The 12,228-nt window shown below is 44.2% G+C and overlaps 1 protein-coding gene across 5 annotated transcripts in view; it reads left to right on the top strand.

The window, feature by feature from the left end:
- brd9 (bromodomain containing 9) overlaps positions 1-12,228 on the top strand; it is a 65,255-nt gene that overhangs the window by 33,393 nt on the left and 19,634 nt on the right. For 4 of the 5 annotated variants that reach the window (XM_070880491.1, XM_070880490.1, XM_070880489.1 and 1 more), the window contains exons 14-16: positions 1,298-1,369; positions 7,506-7,614; positions 9,403-9,573. In XM_070880491.1, the coding sequence (XP_070736592.1) occupies positions 1,298-1,369; positions 7,506-7,614; positions 9,403-9,573 (352 nt within the window). The remainder of the gene's footprint in view (positions 1-1,297; positions 1,370-7,505; positions 7,615-9,402; positions 9,574-12,228) is intronic. The other variant, XM_070880492.1, reaches the window with a different exon arrangement.

Genomic DNA, 12,228 nt, shown 5'->3' with positions numbered 1-12,228 from the left:
AAACTATTAAAAAGTTAATGTATATCAGATTGAGGTACGGTTCATTAACGCAGTCCAGAGAGGAAATTGGGTGTTGGAATTGCTTCATTCATGTGAGCTCAATAGAGTTTGGATAGCCAGAGTCAGTCCTACCAGGGCAGTGGCAGGTTTAATTGGCAGCTTGACTGTCCAATCCCTGTGTGCAGAGAGCTTGGGTGGGTGGGTCGGGGGGTGGCATGCCAGAGGCCAAGCCGTTGACTTCCTCTCTTATGACAAGAGCCCAGGCAATCTGTATCAACCTGGTAAGGAAGTCAAACACAGAGAGTGAGACCTCCCTGCTTAAGTATAGTGCCAGTTATTTTCAGAAAAGTGTTTTTAGCCTACTAATGGGGATAGTATGACGTGCTTTATCTTCTGTTACAAAAAGTTTTATGAAATATTGAATGTAATTGCAAAATAGATTAAAACTCACTGTAAACGTTACTGTGGCAGATATCATAGCGTAGAAAAGGTAGGCAGGGTATTGGGTGATGTGTCTCATGGTCACTGATCTGGAACATGTTTTGATCACCTTTTACGGTTCAGAGAGACATTTCACACATTATTTTACCCCCTAAATTGGCCTAGGGCATTTTTCTGTGTTTATTTGCCTCTCCCAGGGGGTTATGTGGTTGCTGGCTGATGGGAGGCATTGGGGATCAGTTACACCATGACTGTATGGGTCAGGCTGGATGGACCAGGTCGTGTTTTGCTGTGACATTTTCTGCATTTGTATGTTTACATACAGTATGATTTATAGTCCACCTCGCCTCACTAAAGTGTTCATCAGTCCGCCTTCCAGCAGATGTGAGTGAAGGTGCGAGATTACAGTATCCAGTTCATACAACTCTGGATCACGCTATCCTATGACCTAGATGTTTGGCAGTAAATGTGAGCTACTGCTTGCTAGGGACAGGACAGCTTATGGGAGCAGAACTCATATCTGGAGAAGACTCACATTTTGGTACATATTTTTAACATATAAACCCTGGGGCATCAGCTGTTGCAAACTGATTTAAAATGGCAGCAGGATTTATAAAAGCAGTTAACTGGACAAGTGCTGACCAGAACTCTTGTGGTAGTTCTTATTCATTGTCTATTAACAAATTTTAGACTTCTCGTAAATTTCAACTTTCAGTAGTTCATTGTTAACTTTTCAGTTGTTTATTGCTCTATTTTCTGATTCAGGCACACATGCACTTATCTTTCCTACTCCTCCCTGATCTTTTCCTTATCCCTGTATTGCCATTGTCTTAACTAACTTTTTGTTTTGTTGTAGGCTCCAGCAATTTTTATAAAAGAGGAACCCAAATTGCAGTCTGCCTGTCCAGAAACATCTAAACCAATAATGGTGAGAGGACCTGAGTATTCATAAGTTATGCTGAAAGTACTATGCAAGTAACAGTTTAGATAGAAAAAAAGACTTGCATTTATATAGCCTCTTTCACAACTTCACTATGTTCCATCATCATCATAGTCAGTCCCTCGAAATCGAGGAAGACTTGCTTCCGCTCTAAAAGTGAGTTCTTAGGTGACTGAACAGTCCAATGCGGGAATTACAGTCTCTGTCACAGGTGGGACAGACAGTCGTTGAAGGAAAGGGTAGGTGGGGAGTCTGGTTTTCCACACGCTCCTTCCACTGCCTGCGCTTGTTTTCTGCATGCTCTCGGCGACGAGACTCGAGGTGCTCAGCGCCCTCCCGGATGCTCTTCCTCCACTTAGGGCGGTCCCAACCCACTTCACAGCCAATTAAGTACTTTTTGAACTGTAGTCACTGCTGTAATGTAGGAAATGTGGCAGCCAATTTACACATTGCAAGCTCTCACAAACCGCTGTGAAAATGAATAGAAAATAGGGTCATATTATAATTTAACACCGCCCAAATGGTCAGTTCTGTTGTGCGGCAAATTGCATTTATCTGGGGCCTATAATGTTTCAAGCAATGGGTGATAAGCCTTCGCGGGAGATTGAAGAGCTATGCTTTGAGAAGGCAGCAGGAGAATCTGGGGCTTGAGTTGGAAAGTTTCACATAGGTCTGTGGATGCTACTGTGGAGAAATCTCTAGAGGTGTATCATGGAAGTTGAGTTTCATCCTGCGGCTACAGATCTATAATACCCGGAATACAGCACAACATCCCATAGTTGGAAAGGAAGTTAGTTGTTATGTTGATATATCGTGGGGGTTGCAATTTTCACCTTGCTGTTGTGGGCTCAGTTTTCCCCAATAAGATGCCGTTTTTTTGGCCTGCACCGTTTTGTTTTTGTTGAGTAAATTAAAATCGGTATGTTTCCCCAAAGTTTCTGCGATCGTGTAATTCACTTAGGTAGGATTTTTTTTTAGGCTACGATTTTTTTTTACCTCTTTGGGGGCGTAACCTGCCACCCGCGCCAATTCTGGCCATTTAAGTAAGTTTGACCAGCTCCGATTTACTTCAATTTTTCTTAGGACGGTGTATGTGACCGCTCTGAAAGAACCTTCTGGGCAGTTAACAAAATCAGCGCAGCAGATGCAGTTCCACGGCCCGGACAGCAGCAGCAGAGAGGCGGGGAGGGGAGTGGAGGGTGGAGGCCTTTTGGCCAGGGCTAGGAGCGGCAACCGGGAGGAGGGTGGCCCTTCGGCCAGGGCTAGCAGCGGCAATCTGGAGGAGGGAAGTCTTTCGGCCAGGGTTAGGAGCGGCACCAGGCACTGGTTTGGTGGGGGGGGTGGCGGGGGAGAGATAGACATTTTGCATAAACACTTTAATAATTTAATGCTGGAATGCTGCTGCAATGTGCACAGTGCTTGTGCAGGTTGCTGTGAGCTGCATGTTTCACTTGTGTTGTTTGTATGTTTCACTTTCCAGCCTCTGCCCGCAATGTGTCCCTCGTTACCTGGCAACCCGATCTTTTTGGCGCAGATCTTGGGCTCCAGCCCCCAAAGCCAAAGGGCAGGCTAGGCGGCGCCAAAATCAACATTTCAAACGGGGAAAGTTGGATGATTTTTTTGGGGATGTAGTTGGGCCTTAAAAAAACAGGCATAACTCTTCAAGTACGCCAAAAAACAGCTTTGAAAAAGATTGAGCCCATAATATTCAGAGTATAACCTGACAATCTGGAGAAGCACAAGGGAGGAGAAAATAATTAAAATGTTCCCTTTATTTTGCCCCCAGAGTTTTTAATGTAGGTTAAAGTCATGAATAATTCGGAACTAATGGCATTTGGGGTGCAGTGGTTTTTGTGTTGCTGAGAGACTGATGCTTGGGTTGGGACCAGAGAAGAGGAATGTTTTAGGTGCTTTGCTACTGGTTTCAAACATTACAGCTGACAGCATCAGACATTGTGGCCGGTGTTGGTCAGTCCCCAGACCATGGCGAATGGCCATCTGTTTAGATTCTGGTCATAGGAGACTGAGCAGTGGATTAAAAACCTCCCTGGTGCAATGCTACATTAATAACTTTCAGAAACAGTTACAAATCCCCATGGGAATTAAAGGGGAGACAGGGGTAATATCTTTATAATTTATGTAAATAACCTGAGGCAAAGGAGGAAGGATTTAGAGAGGGGAAGAAGGAGAGAAAAATAAAGTACTTGTATCTTCAACAAATACTACAAATCCGTCATGGGAGGCAGAGCAAAAATATAAATACTTGGAAAGTAAAGGACAGAGAATAGAAGGATTTGGGGAGAGAAGGAAGAACCAAGTAACTTGCACCTTAAATAGGTTTTGCAAGGTGGAAGGCAAAAACATTATATGTCAGGCTTGTATTTTTCAGTACTAATATGGCGTATTTTTTTGAAACACAAAGTATGGGTCATACATTTATCATCGCTGTGAGACAACAAAAGGTCATTTTCAAGAAAAATATAATTCACGGCTGGTTGATTAGCTGCTCAGAGAAAGGTCAACATTTCGGCTGTTTCCCTTCATCAGAACTGCCCGTTTCAATTTTCATTTTCCAGTATTCAATTCAAGGAGGGGTTAAGAGCGCAGGTCCATTATATTGAGGTGCGAGTTTGCATTGTGGGCCACAGGGCTCAGATATACACAATTGGCAGGATGTTTCAACAAGTATATAGGGCCCGAGTTTGGTGAAACCTTAGGCCCGCCCGTTTCTCGGCACCCCCCGGACGGTGTGTGATGTTTTGCAGCCCGCTACCACTGGGGCCAGTCGGGCGCGAGTTTCATCACACTTTTGTCGGCAGGAGCGGGAGTCGGCGGACGGTCGTGGGCAGCAGCAGCAGTGGGCGGTAGGTGCAGGCCTCGCAACTTGGGAAACATCGAAGGCGCGAGATTTGGAAATTTTTTTGTGTCGTTTCTTTTGCTTGATCACTTTTCCTGCGATTGGGGCTAAGGGCTCAGCTGCACATGCGCATAAAACCTCATTTCTCACTTGCACCTGACAGTTGCAGAGGGGAATGATTTAGAGAGAGAGAGAGTCAACAGATTCATCAGCCATCCACCTTGCAAAGCTCTCGAGTGGAAGAAAAGCTGCCAAGAAATATTATGGAGGGAGGCACAGAGCTCCCTGGTTTACTGATGATGAGCTGAAGGCACTTGTATTAGAGGTGGAGCGCCGTTATAAAGACCTCACCCAGGATGGTTGTGGCAAGCCAGCTCCGCCGCAATATAAACTCATTTGACGGGAGATTGGAGCGGCCGTGTCCATAGTGGGCACCATGGTTCGTGATGGAGACCAGTGCACGAAAAGATGGAACGATGTGGTAGTATCAGCAAGAGTAAGTAAACATCTTATTGTTGCACTACCGTACTACTCAAAAAGTATAAGTGACCATTGTGTGTGTGGGTTAAAGCTTGCAAACTTTTATTTCTGCAGAAGAAAACAGCCAACGCATCAAAGCAGTGTGGCACGGGAGGGGACCCACCAGATGCCACCGAGATGACTGACATAGAGGAGCGTGCCTTGGCGTTGGTGAGTTACCACCCCCATGCCACCACACATGGTGGTGCCAATCCAGTGCTAGAGCATGGTAAGTTTAAACGACTCACCGGTCTGTGTTACGCTCATGTCATGCAAGGTATTGTAATGTGATGTAAAATGCATTTGAACGCACTGTGTCGGCCATTTAGGGTGTGGTGATGTAGCGATGGTAGTCCTTGAAATAAGAATGTGAAACGTCAGGGTACTCATGTCAGCATGACCAACCCCACCCCCCTGCTAAACACTTACTTGCAGATGATGAATCGGACAGCACCGACCTATGCACCCCATCCACCTCTGGCACACAAAGGCAGTGTCGAATACCAACACCGTCCACCTTGACGTCGTCAAGAACCACAGCAGCTCCTTCTATGCCCCCCTCCCTTTTGCCCCCGTTAAGATCTCCCATAGCCACCGCATCCACCTCCGCAGCCCACAGACACAAAGAGGAGGGAGAGGGACCAGTGTTTGTCCCACTTGAGGTCGAGGAGGTGGAAGAGGAGGACTCCACCCTCCTCACATGTGTGCCACCTGTGCGCCCAACATCGGTCTCGGGGTCCAAGTTTTTGGGCTTCGAGTCGGAGGAAGCGGGATCAAGTGTTGGGAGGTGCAGCAGCTATGCCATTAAAGCTGCCTCCACCCAGGATGATGCATCACGCAGATGGTGATGCAAGACAGGTGGCAGCAATGCAGGAAATGGTGCAGCTGTCGAGGACGAGCATCGACCGAGGTCGAGATCTGCTTCAGGTCATGGCTGGGATAACCGCCAGCATCGCCACCTTTGCACAGCAGTATACTGCCAGTATGTCGCGGCTGATCAGTGCAATAGACCGAACCAGTGATTCTGTAGATGCCATGCTGCAATCGATGGTCTCGGGCCATGGCATGGAACCCCCCCCGCCGGATGCCATACCAGCGATGTCCACGGAACCCGAGGATCCGGAGATGCCACGTCTTCCATCTCACTGCCTAACTCTCTCCACGATAGCAGCGCTCTGGGTTCCCTCCTGCACAACATGAGGGGCAGGGATGCGGGTCGGCGTGGGGATGGTCAACCCATGAAGAGGACAATGGGCCTCACTTCGAGAGGGGGGGGGGAGAGGTGGGGAAGGGAGGTGGTGGGAGTGTGTAGAGTGTTGGTCTTGGTGATGTTGCTATATCTTGTTCATGTTGGTGTTTCTGATGTTCCTTTTGATGATTAATTTACTGTTTTTTAAATAATGTAAAATATTTTGCTTCACATGTTTGAATGTTCTGAATGCTGTACAATTCAATAAAGAAACATTTTTTGAACAGCTCTTGGTCAGTGTTTCATTTTTAGATAATGAGGGGTATGTGCTGAGAAACATACAAATGTCCTTCAAATGTACTGGTGTCTGAGCAATATCTTGTCGTACACATATGATGCGACTCTTTAATGGGTCCTGACATCACGTCATTTAGCTACGACAAGTAAGGGTCACCAATGCAGGACGGGTGCCATTGAATGACCGATAGTTGCAGAACTTGGAGGCCAGACATGCATTTGACTGCACATTTTCTTCGGTGCCACATCGGCGAACCCTCCCCCCCCCCCCCCCCCCCCTAACACTACATGTTATTCAGTCACATTATACCAGTCGATATATATATTTCCATCTTCTGTAGTTGCTCATGTTGTTCTTAGGATCACATTCTGCCACCGAAGAAAAACTTAAGGGATTTCGTTATTGCCTATATACTTTGACATGATAACATCTGCAGACTCGCATTGTGTCACTAAATCTGTTCTGTCTGCAATGGTGTCAAGATTCTTATAGCACAAGTCTATGGAGCCTTTACTGTATTTCGCATCTCATTTCCACTTTCTGTCCCACACCTGGCCTTCAACGGAGCACTTTTCACTTAAATCTGTAATCTCCTGAGCAGTTTCAATTCTATCTATAAACTCTCTGAGGGTCTAATAATGCTGCAGCATATATATCTGACCCAGGATGTTGCAGCACTGTACCGCTCTGCGCCACTGTCCCTATCGTCCGATTTACAGCCAGGTAATACCACCTTTTTCCCAATGATCTTTCTGGCGGGCAGCAGCAGGATCTTAGAGGATCCTAACCACCAAACTTGCGTTTTTGGAGACTTTGGCATGGGTGGGCAATATGAAGTACCGCCGGCGGTACTTCCCCGATGAAACTCCCGCCGGGCGGTAGTTGGGCGGTACATCAGCGGTCACTGAGGATTTTCCTTAAAAATGTCTTTTTCCGGCGGTACCTCGGTGGCTGTAGGCGGTAGATTGAGCAAACTCGGGCCCATAGATTGGTGTTAGTGAGACATATATTAATAACAGCAATTCTGGTCTCATGTATCACTTGCTTTTGGATGGATTTTCATCTGTCTGAATTGTGAATTGATTTTCAAAGATCTACCTGTATTAATGGGTTTAAACAGTACCTTTAATAGTATTCTGCATGAAATGTGAAATGTTCATTTGTCCAGAACCCATGAAAATGATAATTGGGACACATTACAAGACAATAAGTCGAACCTACATTTTATGATTAAAACTTTGTACTTTATTAATTGCTATAGGCTGCAGGGGCAAATGGCAGTGCAGGCGACAACCGGACTGGCCTGGATTTCATACCTGTGAAGTCTTATTCTGATGTCTCCTTGGATATTTCTTTATTGAACTCGCTAGGTAAGTGCGAGTTCTACTTTGAACACACTTTTTAAAAATGATTTCAAATGGACAGGTTTACCTGAATCTTAACAGATACTTGTACACAATCAAATAACGTACCTACTTTTATATGAAATGAATGCAATTTTAAACATTCTCCTTGGGAGTAATAAACTAAAAGCACAGCTGACCATGTTTAGAAAGAAACTGTCAATTGGGATTACCAGACTTGTTTTGCTTTTCACAGATTTACCTTGATGTACTTTTAACTTTATTACCAGTGTGATATATATATACTAGTTGGTATCCTGTGACATTACTTACGAGTACCTGGGGTCTGGATTGTTGTGATGACTGGGAGAAATGCTACAAGCAAATTATTGATGGAAGTTCCTCGAGATTGGCAGCTGCTTTGCTCCTTGTCATCTTAACCTCTCCAGGTTATCTTGTGGTCAGAAAAATGGTACGGGGGGTGTGCATGGGAAGTAATGTATATAATATATCTGTGCCTTTAATATTTTTGTAAGGAGCAAAACCAGAATTTTGTGACAATTTGCCTGTGCCCAGATTGCAAGGATTGGGCAATACATTTCCTTAAATATATAGCATACATATATTTCCTATGATTTGTGACAAGAAAACAAAACAGTAAGGTATTTTCTTTGACTTTATAAATATCGTTGATGTATGGCAGTAAGTTTAAGACAGCAGTTCAGTCTTGTAGTTTGTGTTAATTTTGCTCTTTTATGGTTTGATATAACTGAACTGATGAATTAGCGGCTTCAAACACCGCCAGCATTTCTGTGCATATTGTTGGGACTTGCTGTGTTTCTTGCAGAATTCACACTCTTCAATCTAAGGAATTTTCAGATCCTCTCGAATGAGATTTTCTTGCTAGTTTTTTGCTTTGGCTTTGTTTTGTTCTTCCTTTCCTGAGTTATTTGTAGCCACATATCCTTGAGCAGCTGAGTGAACATGCATCAGAGCTTGCTTCAGCACAGCAGGTCACTTGCTCAAATAATTTCTACTTGGTTGATTATGCATGTGGTTTCCTATAGTGTGTTTTGAAAGAGTCTCTTTTTTTCAATTTTCAATCTGAGATATTTCAGAACAGCAGCAAGAAATGTCCAATGTTAGCAAATATTAGCAAACAGGAATTACAAGCCAAATATTCACCTACCAAAATCTAAACATTGACATATTGCTATTATGAGGAATTGGATAGTCCAGTAGGTTAGCACACTCTTCTTTCACCTCCGGGACGCAGTTTAAAACCAGCTGAGACTGAGTGGATGAAAGACTCTTTCTGTCTGTCTGCAAAGTTCCCACATAAAATTTAACCTGTGCAGTGTCAATCTGGTTTCTGCTGGGTTTGGATTCCAAGCACAAAAAGCAAGCTGGAATTCAGTGCTAAATCAGCAGTCTTACTCTGAGTCCATAGGATAACTGGTGTGTGAAATCGAAAAATGTCACAGTGGTGCAGGAGGAGGCATTCTTCAAAGTTTGGGAACAGGCTGCATTGTTGGATCAGAATAGATGGAGCTTTATTCAGCAACTAATGTCCCATACTAGACATGGGAATGCTTAATGTTAACTGGGTGACTGAAATGGAAAATGTTCCCTTTCTCAATGCTAACATCCCTTGCCCTCATTGAGCAGAAAATTCACCATTTCTTTTAATACAAAAAAAGTTGAACTTTTACAGTTTGCTTAATTTGCACCAATAGCATTTTGAGTACCCTATCCCTTGTCCAGTTTCCTGAGATACCTAAGCCGTACCTTAATTGAAAATTTGTCACATTTTAGGGAAAGTAGTGAAGAAGGAGCCTGATCACGATGATAACCAGAGAAATCTAGATGAGACCACCAAGTTGCTGCAGGACTTGCATGAGGCTCAGACGGAACGTGTTGGTTCCCGACCTTCCTCAAATCTCAGCTCAATCTCCAGTAACTCCGACCGCGAGCAGCACCACCTAGGTATAAGCTAAGTTTAAAATTAGCCTTGGTTCAGTTTGTGCCTGCAGCACATAAAGATTGATTATTCTTCAGTAATTTTCCAAAAGACCCTTCTCGACTGTTTGGGAAAAAGTATGTGAGATTAGATTTGTGTGCACATTCTGCTGTGGTACTGTAGATTTAAATGATGAGGATAAGTACAGATGAGAGAGGCCATTTTATCTAGTTGCTCTTCCTTTTGCAGAAATCTACTGTTGTCTTTTCTTCCTCTTTCTCCCCTTCTCCCCCACCCTCCCCTTCCCACCCCTCCCTCAATCTAATCATTGTATCTAACTGCTTTTTGAATGATTGCAGAGTTCTTGTCTCCACTAACCAACCCGGAAGACTATTCCAGGTATTAATCACTTTCTGTGAAGAAATACGTCCAGGTATCAATTCTGAAATTGCCTTTTATCAGTTTACACCTATACTCCCTTATTCTGCTGGCGAGGTTTAACTTAAAATAGTACTCTGGAGTTATGTTTTCTATTCCACTTAATGCCTTTTTTGCCTCTTTAAGGTCCCCTCTCATTCGCTTCCTTTCATGGTTGAAGAGTGCAAGTTTTTCCAGCCCAAATCTTCTGATGCTAGGAGTCAACCCTTCACCGGCTAGTCGTGGTTCTGCCGAACCTCTGGGTTCAGCAGTATGTTTTCATCATTGTTTTTTTCTGCAAACTGCAGATAATTCTCTTGCAATATGTTATGGTTTTGAGCTTCACTCATCTCGCATGCATGTTATTCACAAAAAGCTCTGCAGAGGTGTTCAGAAATGATATGGCCTTAATTAAAGAATATTAGTGTAAGTGTGATAAGATTTCTCTCATCTGAGGTGCATAGTGACAGTTTTGTTTTTATATGCAACCCATATAGCCTACCATATATGTTTTAAAATTGAGCTTTTTTTTATAGCTACTTTGGCACATTCCTCCAAAAAAACTTTGGATATTTGCTTGAAGGAAAAGTAGTTTATCTATCACAAGTCAAATCCACATCCTTCTACACGAAATATGTGGCCATGTATGTGAAATATGTGACCTTGTGTACAAACAAGAGGATGAGTATAGAACTGCTGAACAAGAAGGACATTAATACCAAACTGAGGAGAACTTGTCCTTGTATTGTTTTGGAAATGTCTAGCATACACGTACAGAATTTGTGCTGTCCGTCTTGGGAATAGAAGCCTCACCCAATTCAGATAGCTTTAATGTCTAGTATGTTGCGAATCGTTGTAAACATTAGCCTGCATTTTGCGAACAACATATTAACTGGTGTGGAAATCCATCCTGTCATTCCAGCCTACAGAACTTTATCTGTCTTCGGTCTTGTTTATCTTAATCTTTTGTATACACAACTAACAACTATCCTCTCTTGGGGAAATGCCATTCTTGGGCCAGCTGCTCGTGTGAAAAAGAAAATATCATCAACAATTTGTATTTCTATAGCACCTTTAACGTAGTGAAACGACTCTAGGTGCTTCACAGGAGTATCATGAGATTTAAAAAATTGACACCGAACCGCATAAGGAGAAATTAGGGCAGGTGACGAAAAGCTTGGTCAAAGAGGTAGGTTTTAAGGAGCGTCTTGAAGGAGGAAAGAGAAGCAGTGAGGTTTAGGCAGGGCATTCCAGAGCTTGGGGCCTAAGCAAAAGAAGGCACAGCCACCAATGGATGAGTGATTATGATCAGGGACGCCCAAGAGGACAGAATTAGAGGCGGAGGGGGGGTGGGTGGGGAGGTGGCTGGAGGAGATTACGCAGATAGGAAAGGGCAAGTCTATGGAGGGATTTGAAAACAAGGATGAGTATTTTGAAATCGAGGCATTGCTTAACCAGGAGCCAATGTACGTCAGCAAGCACAGGGGTGATGGGCGAGTGGAACTTGGTGCGAGTTAGGACACTGGTAGTCAGGTTTTGGATCACCTCTAGTTTACGTCGGGTAGAATGTAGCCAGGAGTGCATTGGAATAGTCAAGTCTAAAGGTAACAAAGGCATGGATGAAGGCTTCAGCAGCAGATGGGCTGAAGCAAGATCGGAGACGGACAATGTTACAGTGGTAGAAATAGGCGGTCTTAGTTATGCTGCAGATGTGGGAGGTGACAACACGTTCAAGTAATTTGGAGAGGAAAGGGAGGTTGGAGATGGGGCGGTTGTTTGCAAGGACCGAGGGGTCGAGGGTTATTTTTTAGAGGAGAGGGGTGATGACGGCAGATTTGAGGGAGAGGGGACCGTTAACAATGTCAGCTAACATGGGAGCCAGAAAAGGAAGTTGGGTGGTCAACAGTTTGGTGGAAATAGGGTCAAGGGAGCAGGAAGTGGGTCTCATGGACAGGATGAGCTCGGAAAGGTCATGATGGGAGATCAGAGGAAAAACTGGAGAAAGATGAGGTCAAGGCTAGGGCAGCGAGGATCCTTGGAGGAAGTTTGGCCCGGTGGACTCGGGGAAACATAGAAACATAGAAATTAGGTGCAGGAGCAGGCCATTCAGCCATTCAATAAGATCATGGCTGATCATTCAACCTCAGTTACCCCTTTCCTGCTTTCTCTCCATACCTCTTGATCCCTTTGGCCGCAAGGGCCATATCTAACTCCCTCTTGAATATATTCAATGAACTGGCATCAATAACTCTCTGCGGTAGGGA

Source organism: Pristiophorus japonicus, chromosome 5 (assembly GCF_044704955.1).
Source record: "Pristiophorus japonicus isolate sPriJap1 chromosome 5, sPriJap1.hap1, whole genome shotgun sequence".
In the NCBI taxonomy this organism is placed as follows: domain Eukaryota; kingdom Metazoa; phylum Chordata; class Chondrichthyes; family Pristiophoridae; genus Pristiophorus; species Pristiophorus japonicus.
Note: the sequence above shows the minus strand (reverse complement) of the source record. Positions and strands in the feature narration are given on the sequence as shown.